General features: G+C 43.5%; 1 protein-coding gene across 3 annotated transcripts in view; it reads right to left on the bottom strand.

Annotated features, from left to right (window-relative positions):
• Positions 1–17362, bottom strand: part of PUS10 (pseudouridine synthase 10) — a 73027-nt gene that overhangs the window by 45964 nt on the left and 9701 nt on the right. For all 3 annotated transcript variants that reach the window (XM_083175884.1, XM_083175883.1, XM_083175882.1), the window contains 3 exons: positions 16206–16342; positions 14404–14631; positions 12773–12859 (listed from right to left, as the gene is read on the bottom strand). In XM_083175884.1, coding sequence (XP_083032010.1) covers positions 12773–12859; positions 14404–14631; positions 16206–16342 — 452 coding nt within the window. The remainder of the gene's footprint in view (positions 1–12772; positions 12860–14403; positions 14632–16205; positions 16343–17362) is intronic.

Raw genomic sequence — 17362 nt, 5'->3', positions numbered from 1 at the left:
ACATTTACACGTTTGTAGGTCACTAACTTTGAGCACTTAAAGAAATATATTTCAGTATGAAATCAATATTTATATCCTCCAGCAGCTGTAGAGGAACTACAAGTCACAGAATTCCTTGCCAACCAGAACCTTTAGGTCTGCAACATTTGGGGGCCACTGCAGTCTACCCACACAGTCTAACATTACTTAAATCTCACACACAGGGAGATTTTGCCTAGCCTATATTTATTAATTAGCAGTTTCTTATATAGCGCAACATATTCCGCAGCGCTGTACAGAGGATATTTGAGCATTCACATCAGTCCCTCCCCCAGTGGAGCTTACAATCTATATTCCCTACCACATGTACATGCACACTCATACATTCTAGGGTTAATTTTGTTAAGAGCCAATTAACCTACCAGTATATTTTTGGATTGTTGGAGGAAACCCACGCAACAACAGGGAGAATATACAAATTCCGCACAGTTGGAGTTGGTGGGAATAGAACCCATGACCTCAGTGCTGTGAGGCAGTAATGCTAACCATTACACCATCCGTGCTGCCCCATATGCTGAGAAATGCAGGCTAGGCAAATTTGCCCTCAAGCTTCCCAGTGGCTAGATCGCCCATACACATGTAGCGATGTGTGTATGGGCAATCTGTGCTAACCAGTGTTCTTTGGTTAGAGCACTGGCGATTGGACTAGATCTTGACTACATGTAGTTCGCAATGGGGGCATATACACGGAGCGTTACGTGCTTAATTCCTAAGTGATCTAGACAAATCACTTAGAAAATAGGCTATTATTGTACCGTGTGTATGGCCCTGGAATCGATAAAAGAAACAACAACAAACCAAACGAGGAAGAGTAGTACACATTTGTATTTCTGGGAAAACAAAATGATGAATGCATTCTAAAGAGTGGAAATGTGGAGAAGTTGCCCATAGCAACTAAGGACTTTATGCAGGTCTGTTATTTAGTGCATATGCATTCACACGGGGGGGGGGGGGGGGAATGTTTAGCAATTTCACATGTGCAGATACATTTCTGTGCATGTGCGGACGCTGGGTGTGTGCGCCCACAGCGAGCAAACTGTTCACTGAGTGTACGCACCCAACCTTGCGGCCGGTGGCCAGGGGTACTTGCCCATGGAAATGCCCAGCATTTCATGGCCGTTCCCATGAAAACGCTGGGCGTCCCTATGGTAATTGCCCAGTGACGTGGGCGCCGGGGGCGGGCAGCTGACATCACTGGATGTCAGCTGCCCGCACATTTCCCCGATAACATACACGCATATAAAATTGCCCTGAGAATCACTTTGGATGGTCGGCGACCATTGAAAGATGTGGGAGTTTTTCACTGGCCTGCAAATTGATGTATATGTATATTGTTAGATAAATTCAAATAAAAAAAATGTTGTGTACAAAAAGATTATATTCCCAATAGAAGGTAAACATCACAGGCCATTATGTGTAATAAAAATGTTTATTTGGCAATTTTCACACCTATTTTGACAAATTTCTCCACTTGGCACTGAAAGGGTTAGCAATTTCACGGAGTCCCCATCTGTACAGATATTTGGTCCTAGTTCCTCATCATGCCAGAAAGAAGTACTCCGTCACACCAACCTCCCACATGGTACAGTAAATGCAGCTAAATGCTTAGTGTAGAGTTACTGGAAACACTTAAGCCCCACCTATACCTCTACTGTTGTAACCATGGAAACGATTAGGGCTAATTCAATTGTAAACACAGTAAATGTGTTCAAACTGGATTTTAAAATAATACAATCAGTCTCCAAAGGTTATCCTAACCAAGAGCTTTCAGCCCTTCTACACAAAATGTAACACACTGTCAAAGTTATGTTGCATTCTGGACCACCCATGGCCCACCTAGGCACTCCCACCCTTTTAAAAACGGACAATTACCATGCCCTAGCCCCATTTATACCAAAATTCTGTATCCGAACCGGTATTTGGTACACGGTTCCAAGCCAGGTCATATCCGGGATTTGCACCGTTTACACTGTGGTGCCGACCCGCAGTGTAAACGGGGGCAGTGCTTGGAGATGACATCATCTCCAAGCGCCAGGACCACTGATCGTCACACTGGGGCAAGCCCAGCACCAAGGTAAGCTGCTTGGCTGTACCCAGCCTCCGTGCACCGTGAGCCCCCCGTCCACGAGGTGAATGGATGCCGCACACAGGCATCCATTCACCTCCTCTCTGCCTCTGCTGCTGTCTGCACAGTACAGTAGCGGAGGCTGTGTGCGCCCCCGCCTCACATCCACACTGACCGCAGGATGCTGGTTGGGCATCCCCATTGCTATACACGGGACCCAAGGCGGATGACCCAGCATACCCATTTATACTGTCCACTACCCAATTCCTGTCCATGTTCCATCCTCCTCAGGACCTGGCTAGAAGTCCCATGTAAATGGACACGGGTTGACCCCTTTTACACCGCCGCTAACCTGGGTCCATGAGGGAAAACCCCAGGTTTTGCAGCGGTGTAAAAGGGGTATTAATCTATACAGAATTGCCTACTTATCTATCTTATACCACCAAACGTTTCACTGGAAATGTACACATCATCATTTGGACTGACATATTCGTTAATTACAACTGAAATAAGAGCCAAGGTTAGTAATATTTATAATACATTAGCGGGACCCGCTCATTAAATATTCACTGTGCTGGGTCCCGCTCATTAGATATGCACAGAGCGGGACCTCAGTGGTAGTGCTTAATGTGCTTTCACACCGCAAAACCTGCTTATACGTGGTTTAATACCGGGTAATACGTGCGGTCTGAAAGGGGCATAACCAGCTTTGACCTGTTTTAAGAAAAGTTTTAAATACCGGGTCTAAGCAGGTTTGGCTGTGTGAAAGCAGCATCTGTGTCATGGGATTATCATCATTTGCAGGTTCTGCCTACAAAGTTATTCCTGTGACCTAGCCTAAAATATAACATAACAAGGAACTCAGAAATGTTGGTAATATAAATCAAAATGATTTTACTTTTAAATTTGCTTATTGACTTTATCTTTAAGCTTCAAAATTGCATACAACACCATTAGAATTTATATTTTACTAAAGAGCTCCCTCTGCTGGTAATCATGAGAACGCTATTAGCTCACCTCACTTGGACAAGTACTCACAAAAGAAAAAAAAATTAGTCATGTACTTCTCAGATCACATGCTTCTAACGTGTTATCTGAAAGATACAACTATTTGAGACCTTACTTTGGGTCTCACTTAGGCTACAACAAAGCTTTGCATGCTGAATGCAGACAGAACGGGGCTGAGGCCAAGATGAATGAACCCCTGTTTGCAGAGGGCATCTTTGAGTAGATGTATGAAGCAAGAACAGTAGAGTAATGTGCCATCGATCAGTTGCTATGTATAATTTTATTGAATGAACTTGATAAATGTTACTTCAAACTGATTGGGTGCTATGGCATTCCTCCCCACCTTTACAACTGCTGCCTCCGCAGATCTAACCCTTGTGTGCATTCCCATTGCACATATAGCCTGATTCAGACCGGACTGCTAAGATGAGAATTCACAGTGCACTGTGAGGAGAAAGTCGCCGCACAGACAGAAAGCAAAAAGCCCATTGCTAAATTGCGAGAGAATTGAGAATGGTTCGTTAAATCGTCATCCGCTTGCAAATCCATACGCAATTACCAAACGGTTTTTGCCATCTGTGCAAATGTGAGTGGGTCTGAGCTTCCACTAATCTGTGGACATCAAGGGCGAAATGTAATAGGGTGCGATTTTTTAGACATGTGCGATTTATGGCCAAAAACGGCCGAAATCGCACATTTTCCGAAAATCGCACATTTAATAGGTTGAAAATCGCGGTAAAAAAAAAAAATCACACTTTTTACTGCGAAATCGCACTTTTAGAAGTGCGATTTTTAGTCACATTTCAAATCGCATCCAGATGTTTTCCTATTATAAAGTATACAACTCGCAAATGCAATAGGGTGCGATTTTTGGTAAATGTTACCAAAAATCGCAAAAAAAATAGACCAGGTTCTGACAGGCGAATTTGACAGAACCATGCACAGATCATTGAGATCTGTGCATGGTCCTGTTAATAAAAATGTGTAAAAGTGTTTTTATTAAAAAAGAACGGCGTGGGGTCCCCCCTCCTAAGCATAACCAGCCCCGGGCTCATTGAGCCGGTCCTGGTTCCAAAAATACGGGGGGACAAAAAGCATAAGGGTCCCCCGTATTTCTGAAACCAGCCCCGGACTCTTAGACCGGTCCTGGTTCCAAAAATACGGGGGACAAAAAATCTGGGGGTCCCCCGTATTTTGAAACCAGCACCGGGCTCCAACAGCCCACGGTGTCATGCCACAGCCGGGGGACACTTTTTATACAAGGTCCCCCGGCCAAAACATGAGCACCGTGGCTGGTCAGCCTTGGAAGGGGTACCTGGAGGAGTGGGGACCCCCCCAATAAAGGGGTCCCCCCCCAGGCTTCACCCGTCCAGGGCTGAAGCCCGGGGCTGTCACCGGCGTCCGTGGCCAGTGGACGCTGGCCTGATAGGGTTAAATCGATCATACGTTACATTGCTTTATACCGGAGAACTACAAGTGCCAGCAGACCTCCCCCGCATGCTGGGACTTGAAGAACCACAAGTCCCAGCATGCGGGGCATTAATGGGCCCGCTGGGACTTGTAGTCCACCTGTAAAAAAAATGTTTATAAAAAACACACACACACAGAGAAGTAAAAGTTTATTACACACACACCTCACTTTTACACCAGCGTTACTTACCATTCCTGGATCCAGCGCTGGTCTGGCTGCTTCACAGCCGGCTCCCCCCACACTGACAGGCAGCGGGGAGAACCGGCTTTCTCCGTTGCCTCTAACAGCTTCTGTAGCGCTGTTCCAGCGCTACAGAGTCTGAGAGCGCGATTGGCCGATACGTCTCCATGGAGACGCATAGCTCAGTCCTGATTGGCTGAGCTATGCGTCTCCATGGAGACGCATAGCTCAGCCAATCGCGCTCTCAGCCTCTGTAGCACTGGGACAGCACTACAGAAGCTGTTAGAGGCAACGGAGAAAGCCGGTTCTCCCCGCTGCCTGTCAGTGCGGGGGGAGCCGGCTGTGAAGCAGCCAGACCAGCGCTGGATCTAGGAATGGTAAGTAACGCTGGTGTAAAAGTGAGGTTTGTGTGTAATAAACTTTTACTTCTCTGTGTGTGTGTTTTTTATAAACATTCTTTTTACAGGTGGACTACAAGTCCCAGCGGGCCCATTAATGCCCCGCATGCTGGGACTTGTGGTTCTTCAAGTCCCAGCATGCGGGGGAGGTCTGCTGGCACTTGTAGTTCTCCGGTATAAAGCAATGTAACGTATGATCGATTTAACCCTATCAGGCCGGCGTCCACTGGCCACGGACGCCGGTGACAGCCCCGGGCTTCAGCCCTGGACGGGTGAAGCCTGAGGGGGGGGGGGTACCCCTTTATTGGGGGGGTCCCCACTCCTCCAGGTACCCCGTCCAAGGCTGACTAGCCACGGTGCTCATGTTTTGGCCAGGGGACCTTGTATAAAGTGTCCCCGCGGGCTGTTGGAGCCCGGTGCTGGTTTCAAAATAAGGGGGACCCCCAGATTTTTTGTCCCCCGTATTTTTGGAACCAGGACCGGTCCAAGAGTCCGGGGCTGGTTTCAGAAATACGGGGGACCCCTATGCTTTTTGTCCCCCGTATTTTTGGAACCAGGTCCGGATCAATGAGCCCGGGGCTGGTTATGCTTAGGAGGGGGGACCCCACGCCGTTTTCTTTAAAACTTTTTTTTTTAGCACAAAATCGCATTTATGAAAATGCGCACATTTTCATGACTGAAAATGCGCAAATTTTCATGACTAAAAATCGCCCGAAATCGCAGCAAATCGCATTTTTTGCCGCAAATTCGCATCTCATTACATATGCGAATTCGCGGCAAAAAATGTGATTTTTAAAGGTGCGATTTGGTGCGATTTTTTTTTAGTCTAAAAAAAGCGCACCCTATTACATTTCGCCCCAAGTTTCCACCCGACCAAAATGCCAGCTTCCGGTCAGTCAAAGGCCAGGCACATTGGGTTTATAACCCATACGCATTGTCTGTCGCTAACCACTTTTGCGCATGCGATGTGTACAGTACGCATGCGCACTCTTTTGAAAATCACTACATTTGCAAATTCTCTGATTATCAGGCCCTTAATCTGCAAATTTTTGATGGCGATCAGTAACACTTATGCGGGGTACACACCAGGATGACCCGCTCACGATGCACATCGTGAGCGGGTCGTCAGTGTCTCGTCCGACCCGCTCACGGTGACGCGGGGGGGGGGGGGGGGGGGGGGGGGGCACGACCCGCTCACGACCCGCACCGTGAGCGGGTCTAATCCGATGGCGACCCGCACCCGGCTGTATGGTCGTCAGTGAGATCCTACCTGCAGCAGGTAGGATCTCAATAACGACCGACCGACCCGCGGGACCGCGCATCGGATCGGTATCGGTCCACACCAGGTCAGAAAAGGGCCCAATCAGCACACAATCTACATCCAATTGATCGGAATTGGATCTAGATTGTGGGGATCGGGCCCTAGTCGTCCTGGTGTGTACCCAGTATTACACAGCTTTTATGAATAAAAAATACTTGGGTAGGGATGTTTCATCGGCACACCATACTTCCTATTTAAAACCACTGAAAGAGGTGAAAGCAGCTTGAATAATTTACTGGTTGTTATGATTATTTCCTGCTGCGATGGTTGCGATTGCCATGGTTTCTACGCAAAGATTACTGGTTGCTATGGTTTCTGCTTGGAGAAAGGGACTATTTTGGAACATCCATGTTAGTTAACAACATTTAAAAGCTTAAGTTAGCATAATTAAATTTGATAATTGTTATATTTTTACTATAGGCCTTGAAAGGATTCTTGAAACTGAATTATAAGGTTATCCTAAACAGAGAAGGGAAGTTGTTAAAAGGTGCATACACACGTAGTGTTCATTCTAGCACGCACCAACTTTGAAAACTCATGCAGTTCCTCTTCTCTGCCTGGGGTGTCGCTGTCTGCTGTGGTGTTTCTAGCACAGGACTGGTTTGCATATCAGTGCTGATATACAGACCACACTGTGCTAGAAGCACTACAGCAGACACCGACACCCCAGGCAGGGAAGAGGAACTGCATGGGTTTTCAAAGGTGCTAGAATGAACACTACACACTGATTTTCGCCCATCTAAGCAATTTTTTCAGAGGTTGGTGACTTTCCATAGCAGGATCTGCAGTTAATACCAGCAGATAAGCGGCGGCCCGCCGGCGATGATGCGCATCAGAGCTCATCCCCGGGCTGTACACACTGGGCAGATTTTTAGCTGAAAGCAGCACAAACGGCAAAACTGAGCGGCTGTGTATGGTCCTTAACCCTAGTGTTCCCGCTAGGCTCATTTCAAAGGGCGCTGCGCCCTGCCCCTTTAAAAGCTGCCAATTTACGCCCTGCCCATTTTTGCCCACCCTGCGCCCTGCACAATTTAATAGCTGCTGCCGCGCTAGAAGTCTCCTCCCGCTGACAGAGGCATTAGGTGACTTTTAACCGGTTTAGTCCCGGTGCGACCCTGCATGTGCGGTGTGTTCACACGGCAAATAGCGGGGGAGGAGCCAGCGCTTAGAGCTGGCGCTGTTCCAAGCGCTGCCTCCTCCATAGTGTGAATGGGAATGATTAGCTCAACCCTTTTAACCTGTTCACACCGCACAGCAACAAACTGGTAAGAACTCTGCTTTCTTACCTGTGTTTACAGCCGTACTTTGCCCGTTTGCGGCACCCAGTAACCCCTTTCACATCGCACTAATTACCGGGTCGACCTGGCAGGAAACCGGCCTGTTCCTGGTAATTAGTTGCGATGTGAAAGGGGTATCAGTCAGCCGCAGCTAATTACCATTTTGGGTGGGGAAGGGCTATTCATTTAAATAGCATTTTCGGTACTCTTTACCTAGAATGTATCAACATCAGGCAGCATCGCATCCCTGGGCTACCACCAAATAAGAGATGGTAGCCCATTGTAGCCTACCCCCTGACCCACTGGCACCCGGCTCAGCACATCGCAGGGATGGGCTCCTTTCGAAGCCCTGTCCCGGCGAGCGGGAGATGACACAGCCCGCCATTAGGATCGCATTTTACAATGCGATCCTGGCCGGTAATATATAGTGAGGATTAGTATAATATGCCTCTACATTTATTTTGGTCTTAAAACAACATCTATAGGTTGCATTATACCCAAGTGAAAGAGCACTTGAAATTACATATGTTTGCTAAATTCTGATGGTTGTTAGAAAAGGGAAATATTTATTTTTGCTTACATGAATAAAAGACAATTCATTTAATTTGTGTTAAATTTCACTTTAAATGAAAATAGGAACACCTTCTACTATGACCACATGTTTACCACAGGTAGTCAATGAGCAAGTGCCTGGGTAGGAATGTCTGAGAATCATTAATAATGAACTAGAACTGAGGGGTTGGTTTATTAAGCTCGGTGAAATGCTAAAGTGCCTGGTTTTTATCACCAGCCAATCAGCTCCTACCTGTCATTTTTCAAACCAAGCCTGTAACTTTATAAGTAGGAGCTGATTGGCTGGTGATAAAAAAAAAACAGACACTTTATCACTTCACCGAGTTTAATAAATCTACCCCTGAATGATCAGTCGTTACTCTAATGAACCACAAAACAAAACCAGAACATGCTTTGTATAGAAATAGATACAAAGAACTAGAATAAGCTAGAATTGTAAAAGAGTGAGGTGACTATCAGTAATAAATATACATTATTTGAGATCACCATACTTCTTTTAAAACCACTGAAGGAGGTGAAAGCAGCCTAAGTAGACCTTATAACAGTGGTTACCAAACGGTGTGTCGCGGCTCCCTGGGGTGCCCCAGGAAACTTTCAGGGGTGCCCTGGGTTGGTGGTCCAGGACCAATTTTAATTATTTATGATCAATTATTTATGGACAAAACCAATGCTGTTGGCTGCCAATCGTGAAATATGTGTACAATCAGGTGGCATTTTATTATTTTAACTTCCTGCATAACAGAGAAGAACAATACAGGTTGAGTATGCCTAATCCAAAATGCTCGGGACCGGAAGAATTTTGGATGACGGATTATTCCGTATTTCAGAATATTTTTATATTTCAATGAGGTATCTTGCATTTATGTTGTACAAACACATTAAACCATGGGTCTTCAAACTGTGGCCCTCCAGATGTTGTGAAACTACATGTTCCAACATGCATTGCCACATATTTTCCTATAAGAGCATGCCACAACTGTCAGGGCATGCTGGGACATGTAGCGCCACAACATCTGGAGGGCCACAGTTTGAAGACCCATGCATTAAACACACACAAATATATTTTATTTGTGCATAAAACAAGGTTTCAAAACATGAAACACAGTTTGTGTCCTATCTCAGATACTTAAATACCAAGCAATCATTGTCTTGCACATATTTAATGCCAGTTACATATCATGTCCCCAGTAGTGCCAGTTAGATGCTCCCAGTAGTGCCAGTTACATACATATCATGTCCCCAGTAGTGCCAGTCACAGATGCCCCCAGTAGTGCCAGTTAGATGCCCCCAGTAGTGCCAGTTACATACATATCATGTCCCCAGTAGTGCCAGTTACATACATATCATGTCCCCAGTAGTGCCAGTCACAGATGCCCCCAGTAGTGCCAGTAACATATCATGTCCTCAGTAGTGCGGTTACAGATGCCCCCAGTAGTGCCAGTCACAGATGCCCCCAGTAGTGCCAGTTACATAGCATGTCCTCAGTAGTGCCAGTTACATAGCATGTCCTCAGTAGTGCCAGTTACATAGCATGTCCTCAGTAGTGCCAGTTACAGATGTCCCCAGTAGTGCTTTTAGCAAAAAAAAAAAAAAAGTTTGCTTTCTGCAATGTATGGTTTTCGGAATAATTTGGACAACGGATATTTGGATAAGGGATGATACTCAACCTGTACTATACTATGGAAGATAATTTGTGGAATGAATTATAAAATTGTACAACTGCTAACACGTTTCTAAATCCAAAAACAAATGCACACTCATATGTAAAATTTCACAATCTTCGCTTCATTTTCAATAGAACATTGTGAAAATTATTTCTGAATTAATATTGGCAACAAAGGAAGTTTGTTTACTTAGAACCTCCGATCGCGAAGTGTAATTTGGTATAGTCCGAGAATTGAGAATGCTGGCAAAGCCTGCTAATGCTCTCTGCGATAATAAACATTAAGATCGTGACAAAACGTGACAACACAAAACGCTCACTCAGCGTACAGCAAAAATTGTGGTTTTTAATTAGTTAAAAATTAACAGTAATTAATACGGATTTCACATTTGTTTTTTGTCACCTCGGCCATGTTTAGTACGCTCGTATGTAAAATGTCACAATCTTTGCTTGTAAACTGTTGATTTGTAGAGAAATACAAAAAAGGAAATTTTTGCTATATATATATATATCGAGAAAAAGAAGGCCACACAATGCGCTCAGTGAATTTAGTTAAGCAGCAACCCTGAGGGGGTCCCCTGTTAGATAGGACCCAGTATAGACATAGAGAGAAAAGGGGTTTTTCGGGGTGCGCTAGGACCTTTCAATTATTTAAGACAGTATGGTTTAAAATAGGAAAAATTTAATAAACATTTGCTCACAGAGCATAGCAGTATAAACAAAGGTCGAATTGATACACTTTACAATGTATAAAATGACATGAACACAATTCAGGTCAACAGTCGAAATGCGCCCAATAGGCCCAACGCGTTTCGTCGTGAACACGACTTCCTCAGGGGCACAATACAACAGTAGGCAACGATGGTCACACTGTGAATTACAGTAAATACATTGTATTTATTTGTATTTACTGTAATTCACAGTGTGACCATCGTTGCCTACTGTTGTATTGTGCCCCTGAGGAAGTCGTGTTCACGACGAAACGCGTTGGGCCTATTGGGCGCATTTCGACTGTTGACCTGAATTGTGTTCATGTCATTTTATACATTGTAAAGTGTATCAATTCGACCTTTGTTTATACTGCTATGCTCTGTGAGCAAATGTTTATTAAATTTTTCCTATTTTAAACCATACTGTCTTAAATAATTGAAAGGTCCTAGCGCACCCTGAAAACCCCTTTTCTCTCTCTCATATATATATATATATATATATATATATATATATATATATATATATATATATATATATATATATATATATATATATATATATATATATATATATATATATATATATATATATATATATATATATATATATATATATATATATATATATCGGATCGGCACTCCAACACTGATGGATATATACCTGGGTGCCCTCCGGATCAGTATTGTAGAAGAAATAGCAGGCAGGCGGCGGCACTCCAAGGGTTTTTATTCGTGCAAAAAATCTCCAACGTTTCGGGGCCTAGCCCCTTTGTCAAGGGGTATATCACCTTGACAAAGGGGCTAGGCCCCGAAACGTTGGAGAATTTTTGCACGAATAAAAACCCTTGGAGTGCCGCCGCCTGCCTGCTATTTCTTATATATATATATATATATATATATATATATATATACATACACATATACACACACACACTCCATGGTGAGTACAATATCCGTAATACCTGTGCTTTTTTCATATGAAACACCAAGGTAAGACAGCATTCATGCTACACGGTGGAATTCAATTAGCCGCAGTAATTTACAGCAAATTAATTAATCCCTGGGTATATCCAATTCCCTCCAATGCAGCTAGCAGCTTTTATCAAGGATTTTATTTCCCAAGACCTCTGTAGGCTCCAGAAAAAAATCCTCTTAAGTACTGTAGCATTTTTTTTGGCAAATCACGGATTCTATGCGTTGCTGCACAAAAATAGAAAATTTAAAAGGTCCAAAAAAAAAGGGCTGCAATTAAATTGCTCAAAGCTGATTTGTGCAAAATTGCCCAAGACTACCCCTGTTTATCACACCAGCTAAATTAACGGGGTAAGTGATTCTCCCCTAATGATTGATCATCAAGGACAATAAGCTGCAGTGAGATATCACACATTAAGGGGGTTAATCAATCTCCCGACTGGGGAGATGACTGTGGGCCCTATTCAATGCGGTCTTCCCCGACAGCATTGAACAGGGGATCTCGACAGAATGAGCCTGACTTTTACAAGCAGTTGTGAAGCTCCCAGTCGCAGCTCGCCGATTCCCAGCTGCAACTCATGGCCACGCCCCCTTCTCGTCCCGCGGCAGGTGAGACATTGAATCCCGCTTGCAAATTCTCGGTCAAGTAGACCGAGAACGGGACAGGGTTATGTGACCCAACATTGAATACCCCCCTAAGTTTACATTAGGAGCTTCTACCGGTCTTCCCTTCATTATATTTATGACCTGAAATGTGAATAAAGAAGAGATGGATAACCATATAGGGATCATTTAGACAACATGGAGGGAAAGAAGCAGGCGGCATTCCTCATGAGCTTCAACAGAGCTCAATAATCTCCCAATGATTGCCAATTTCTTCTTCATGCCCCCTCCAAAAGTAACCGTGAAATAAGATGGGTAGAAATACATGAGCACATACCCCAGCATCCTCTAACCATGGACCAGAATATATTGCTTTTCTACATATGCCAAGAGCACCAGCAAAAAGAAGGATAGCATTCTGCGTGCACAAAAAATATGATCCAAAAACATTTCATATCAGAAGACAGAACAAGAATACACAGGTCACCTTACCTCTCTCACCAACAGCTGTGCTGGTAAGGACATCGAGAAAACAAAGTCTTTAAACTCATAACCACCAGATTGGACTTTATGGGAAATCTAAAAACAAAATAAAATAGATCACACGTCTTGTCACTTCTGTAGAGGGCAAACACTGTAAAAAATTCACAGACTGTGTAACATAAATGTTAGTTTTCCCACTACGAGCGGGTCAAATATCATGCTGCATATAAGTTATCAGAGATGACTGTAGGTTCCTACTGTAGGCTCTACTGAGCCTGACAAATAAACCACATTTACAAACCACATCTCTGGCTCTCATACCGACGCTTCTCCCCCTTTTTCACAGCATCGTAATGACAGCATGGAGCTGGGAAGTAACAAGGATTGCAGACTACCTCAAATTCCACGTGACCAAGAGATGGTCCTTTACACAATTAATGGATACCAGAGGTGGAGGCTCCCTGACAGAGCTTTTGTGCAGTTGTCACAAGCTGACATTATAGACATGTAGGCTGAAACAGGCTTTAGGGCAGAAACATCTCTATGTCCTTGTGTAGTTTTTTTAAATATTTCTATTCAATATGGATTATTGAATATAAATAAGTGAATAATTCATTAGTGAATAATTAGCACACGATTACAATTTAATTGCAGTTTATTTAAGTGTCCCCCTGCTATAAAAAAAAGCTAATACCACAGAAGGCTAAAGACGCCCCTTGCTGGCATTGTAGATACCGCCAAGACCTCAAAATACTCTGAAGGGGCGTACACACGGGCAGGCTGCTGAGTGCACGGAGCGATTTTGACTGTGTGTGATTTGGCTATAGACCAAATACAAAGACGTGTGCTTAGTCAAAACTGACTTGCCTGCACTGTCTATATGGCCATGTGATAGTAAAAACACAGGGAAGCACATTATCGCCCCACAGTGTACAAACGGGCCATTCGGACTTACTTGCTAGGTGGTTTAGGCTTTCTAGTCAAAATCTCCTGGCCAAATCACGTGTGTACACGTCAACTAGATTCCGCTTTTTACAACGTGATTTGGTTAAAACTGTATCCATGAATTCTTATACCGCTTTCACATCGCAAAATGAAGGTTCGCACAGAGACTTTGAAACAGTTCAGTCCCAGCGCAAACCTGCATTTTGGGATGTTCACATTCCCACAGCGAACTGGCATTATTGCTGGCTGCTGACATCATGGGGGGCGGGGAAGGAGGCAGCGCTTAGAGCTGGCGCTGCCTCCTCCATAGTGTGAAAGGGAAACGGGTTGCTCGAACAAACATGTTTTTGGAGCATGGGAGAAAAGTGGAGTACTCAGAGGAAACCCACTCAAACATGTTCTAAACGAATAACCAAAGAGACAAAGCTAAAATGCGTTTTGCAAGTGGTTTGGTCCAAGAATAGCAAAATTGCACACAATTCTAGAATTAGTACTATAAAAATACATCCTCATAAAAACTACCTTCTATACATATTATAAATTGACACCTTTAATATTAGCTAAAAACTTTATTTAAACAAAGATTTGCTTGTATAAAGAGAAGATGATATAAATAATATAAGAAAGTGAGGTAATCAAAAAAAGGTACGTCGTCACTGATGGGATCTAGTGAGGATGCGCACTGTGTACATTACCTTTTTAACAAACTCTGTAGTGCAGAGATGCTGAAGAATCCCCAGGCACAGAATGCAAGTACTTGCAGTCCCACAGTTAGAGTCCTCTATGTCCCCGGAGCTCTGTGCTTCAGTGGCCCTCCCATCTGTATCTTCCAATCGGACCTTCTTACTCGGTGGGGCATTATTTTCATCAGCAGACTCACCATGAGGTTGAACCAGTAACTTCTGCAGCTCAAGAGTTAGCTCCTAAAATAATAATACATTTTATTTATATCTACTTCTCCAAGACTCAAGGCGCTTAACAGGTAGAGTAAATTTAATACAGTACAGGAATAATGAAGTACATGAAAGCTCTTCATAAATGATACTTAAGGGAATTACGGAAATGCTTGAGTAAACAGGAAAGTCTTGCGTCTTTTTTGAAGGATTCTAGAGTGGGGGCCTCTGAAACTGTGCGGGAAAGTGAGTTCCATAGAGTTGGAGCTGCATGGTGTAATCATTTGTTTATTTATGTCAGGCAAATAATTACAATCGAGACATCATCAGTGCTTTGTTGTTGCCGATTTATAGTAGTATTGCATATATGTTTAATTGTGAAATCATTAAATAAATCAAGTCCTCTACTAGTAGTGTAAACAGGTGCTTGTTTCTGGCACTTTTTTTTTTTTTTTTTAAACAGAGACCAGATGTGGTGCGGTGCAATGAAGAGACCCACAGCAGCACGGTCAGACAGCACAGCACTAGAAGGAGGCGATCCAGCACATCAACTCTCTTGTCGCCGTTGTTGCTGGGGGTTGACGTCACAATTTAAATTACCAGCTCTGACTTAAAAAAAAAAAAATTATCAGAAGAGAGGACCTGGCTTGCTTTCAGCACCGAAAGGGGACCAGTGTTGCTGATAACAATGATAGGAGAGGGACCCACTGCTGCCGGAAGTACACAATGCCACTAGTTAAGGCTTTGTTTAGGTCAATAACAGATTATATAGCACAAATGTAAAATATCATATACCCAGGAGTTCTTTATCACAATAGGTAGGATGACTGTACCAACTTTTAACATTAGATTCCTGAAAATGTAATGTTACATAAAAGTTATCGTTCCATACAGATGTTTGGTGCAACTGTTGCAATAATGCATGTCTAATGAACACAGCTTTTCCTATTGAAACACATAATACAGAGGAAATTTGCAAAGCAGCCTTAAATTGTTCCATTGCAAACAGCAATCTACATTGTAAAGGTTCCCACACACAGTGCAATTCTCGGACTCATTTTTAACTTTTTAGTTCAAAATGCATCACTTCAAATTGGTATTGGTAGTTCAAATTGGACAGTGTTTCTTTTGGCTTGCGATGCGCGCTCCTGCGTAGTTCATATCGGAAGCCCAAAAAGTACATGCATGCAGTACTTTTTGTACTAGATCGCATTGCATCTGGTTCAAATCGCACGCATGTGATTTAGACTAGATGTGATACGATCTAGTACAAAATGTACCATGCTTGGTTACCTTAAGTGTAATTGATGCTAACTGCATGGTCTATTGAAAGTGCCTCCGGTGTGCACAATATATTCTACAAGATACCCAATAAACCGCTCAGAAGTGACATCTGGACTATAGGGTGAATCTCCAAATCTAATAAATAATACGATTTTAAATGAAAAGCCTTCATCACACAGCTCATCCCTGTATATTAAGCCTATTAAAAAAAAAAAAAATCATAAAATACAGTACTCACTATATTAACTAGAAATACAATAATGGGGACAGCTTGTTATTTATATATTTGCCCTATCATTTTTTAAAAGAGCAAACAATACCTTGTATGGAAGGCGGTAGAGATTGGGAGATCCAACACAGCACAAGCGAAGAACACATCTTGAACACGTTCCACCGGACAACAACATCTGAGCTACTGGTTTATACTTTTCTTCTATCAAAGTCATGTTGTAAGATCCTTGGGAATGGAACATACACTTGTTAAAACTATGACTGGTAAAGGGGGAAGTAAAAATATTACATTGTTTAAATTGTATCCCAAATTAACAAAAAACGTGCACAGTAACTTACGATGTCATCTGTAACTGATTCCTGGAATAAAAATCACCAGCATACAATAAAAGATGATGACAAAACTTGGTTTCTAGAGGAGGGTCCCGGAAATCAGGGGCAACCCTCCTGCATAGCCCTCAGTCTCCTGCGAACCGCCCCTCAGGTGTGTGTGTGTGTGTGTGTGTGTATGTATGTGTATGCATGTGTATGTATATGTGTGTGTGGTGGTGGGGGTCCATGCGTCATTATAGACCTGCCCCTCGCAGTGCAATGCCTGAAATACCGGCATTGCACAACGGGGGGCATGGCTAAAATGGCGCAATGACTCAAAATGGGCCAGCCCATCAGTGGCTACACCCCCATACTACCCCTCTTCGCTCCTTGTGATGGCCCCTCCTCACTGCATCACTGAGCTGGCTGCCCTCCCTCGGTGAGAGCAGCCAGAGAAAGTCAGCAAGCATGTTCTAGAGCAGGCATTCCCAACCACGGTCCTCAAGGCACACCAACAGTGCAGGTTTTGTAGATATCCAGGCTTCAGCACAGATGGTTTAATTAGTACCTGAGTGATTCTGATTAATCCATCTGTGCTGAAGCCTGGATATCTACAAAACCTGCACTGTTGGTGTGCCTTGAGGACCGTGGTTGGGAATGCCTGTTCTAGAGTGAAAGGGTGAACATTGCCCAGAAATGCTAGACCCAGAAATGTGCATGGCAATAGGAACAGAGTTCAGGATTGCACCCGGCAAAACAACCCAGCGTTTAAATGCCGGGTAAAAGATGGATTTTTCAGACTATTCAATCTGAACGTAGTATTAGTGGTATATTTACCAGCATAATATTAAGAACAAAACATACTGATTGATTGTGTTTGTATAAGAAAGACAGAAAAAGGACGCTCTCTCTTTTTTTGGGGCACAACTTGTTA

Source organism: Crinia signifera, chromosome 3 (genome assembly GCF_055691185.1).
Source record: "Crinia signifera chromosome 3, ASM5569118v1, whole genome shotgun sequence".
Lineage (NCBI taxonomy): Eukaryota > Metazoa > Chordata > Amphibia > Anura > Myobatrachidae > Crinia > Crinia signifera.
Note: the sequence above shows the minus strand (reverse complement) of the source record. Positions and strands in the feature narration are given on the sequence as shown.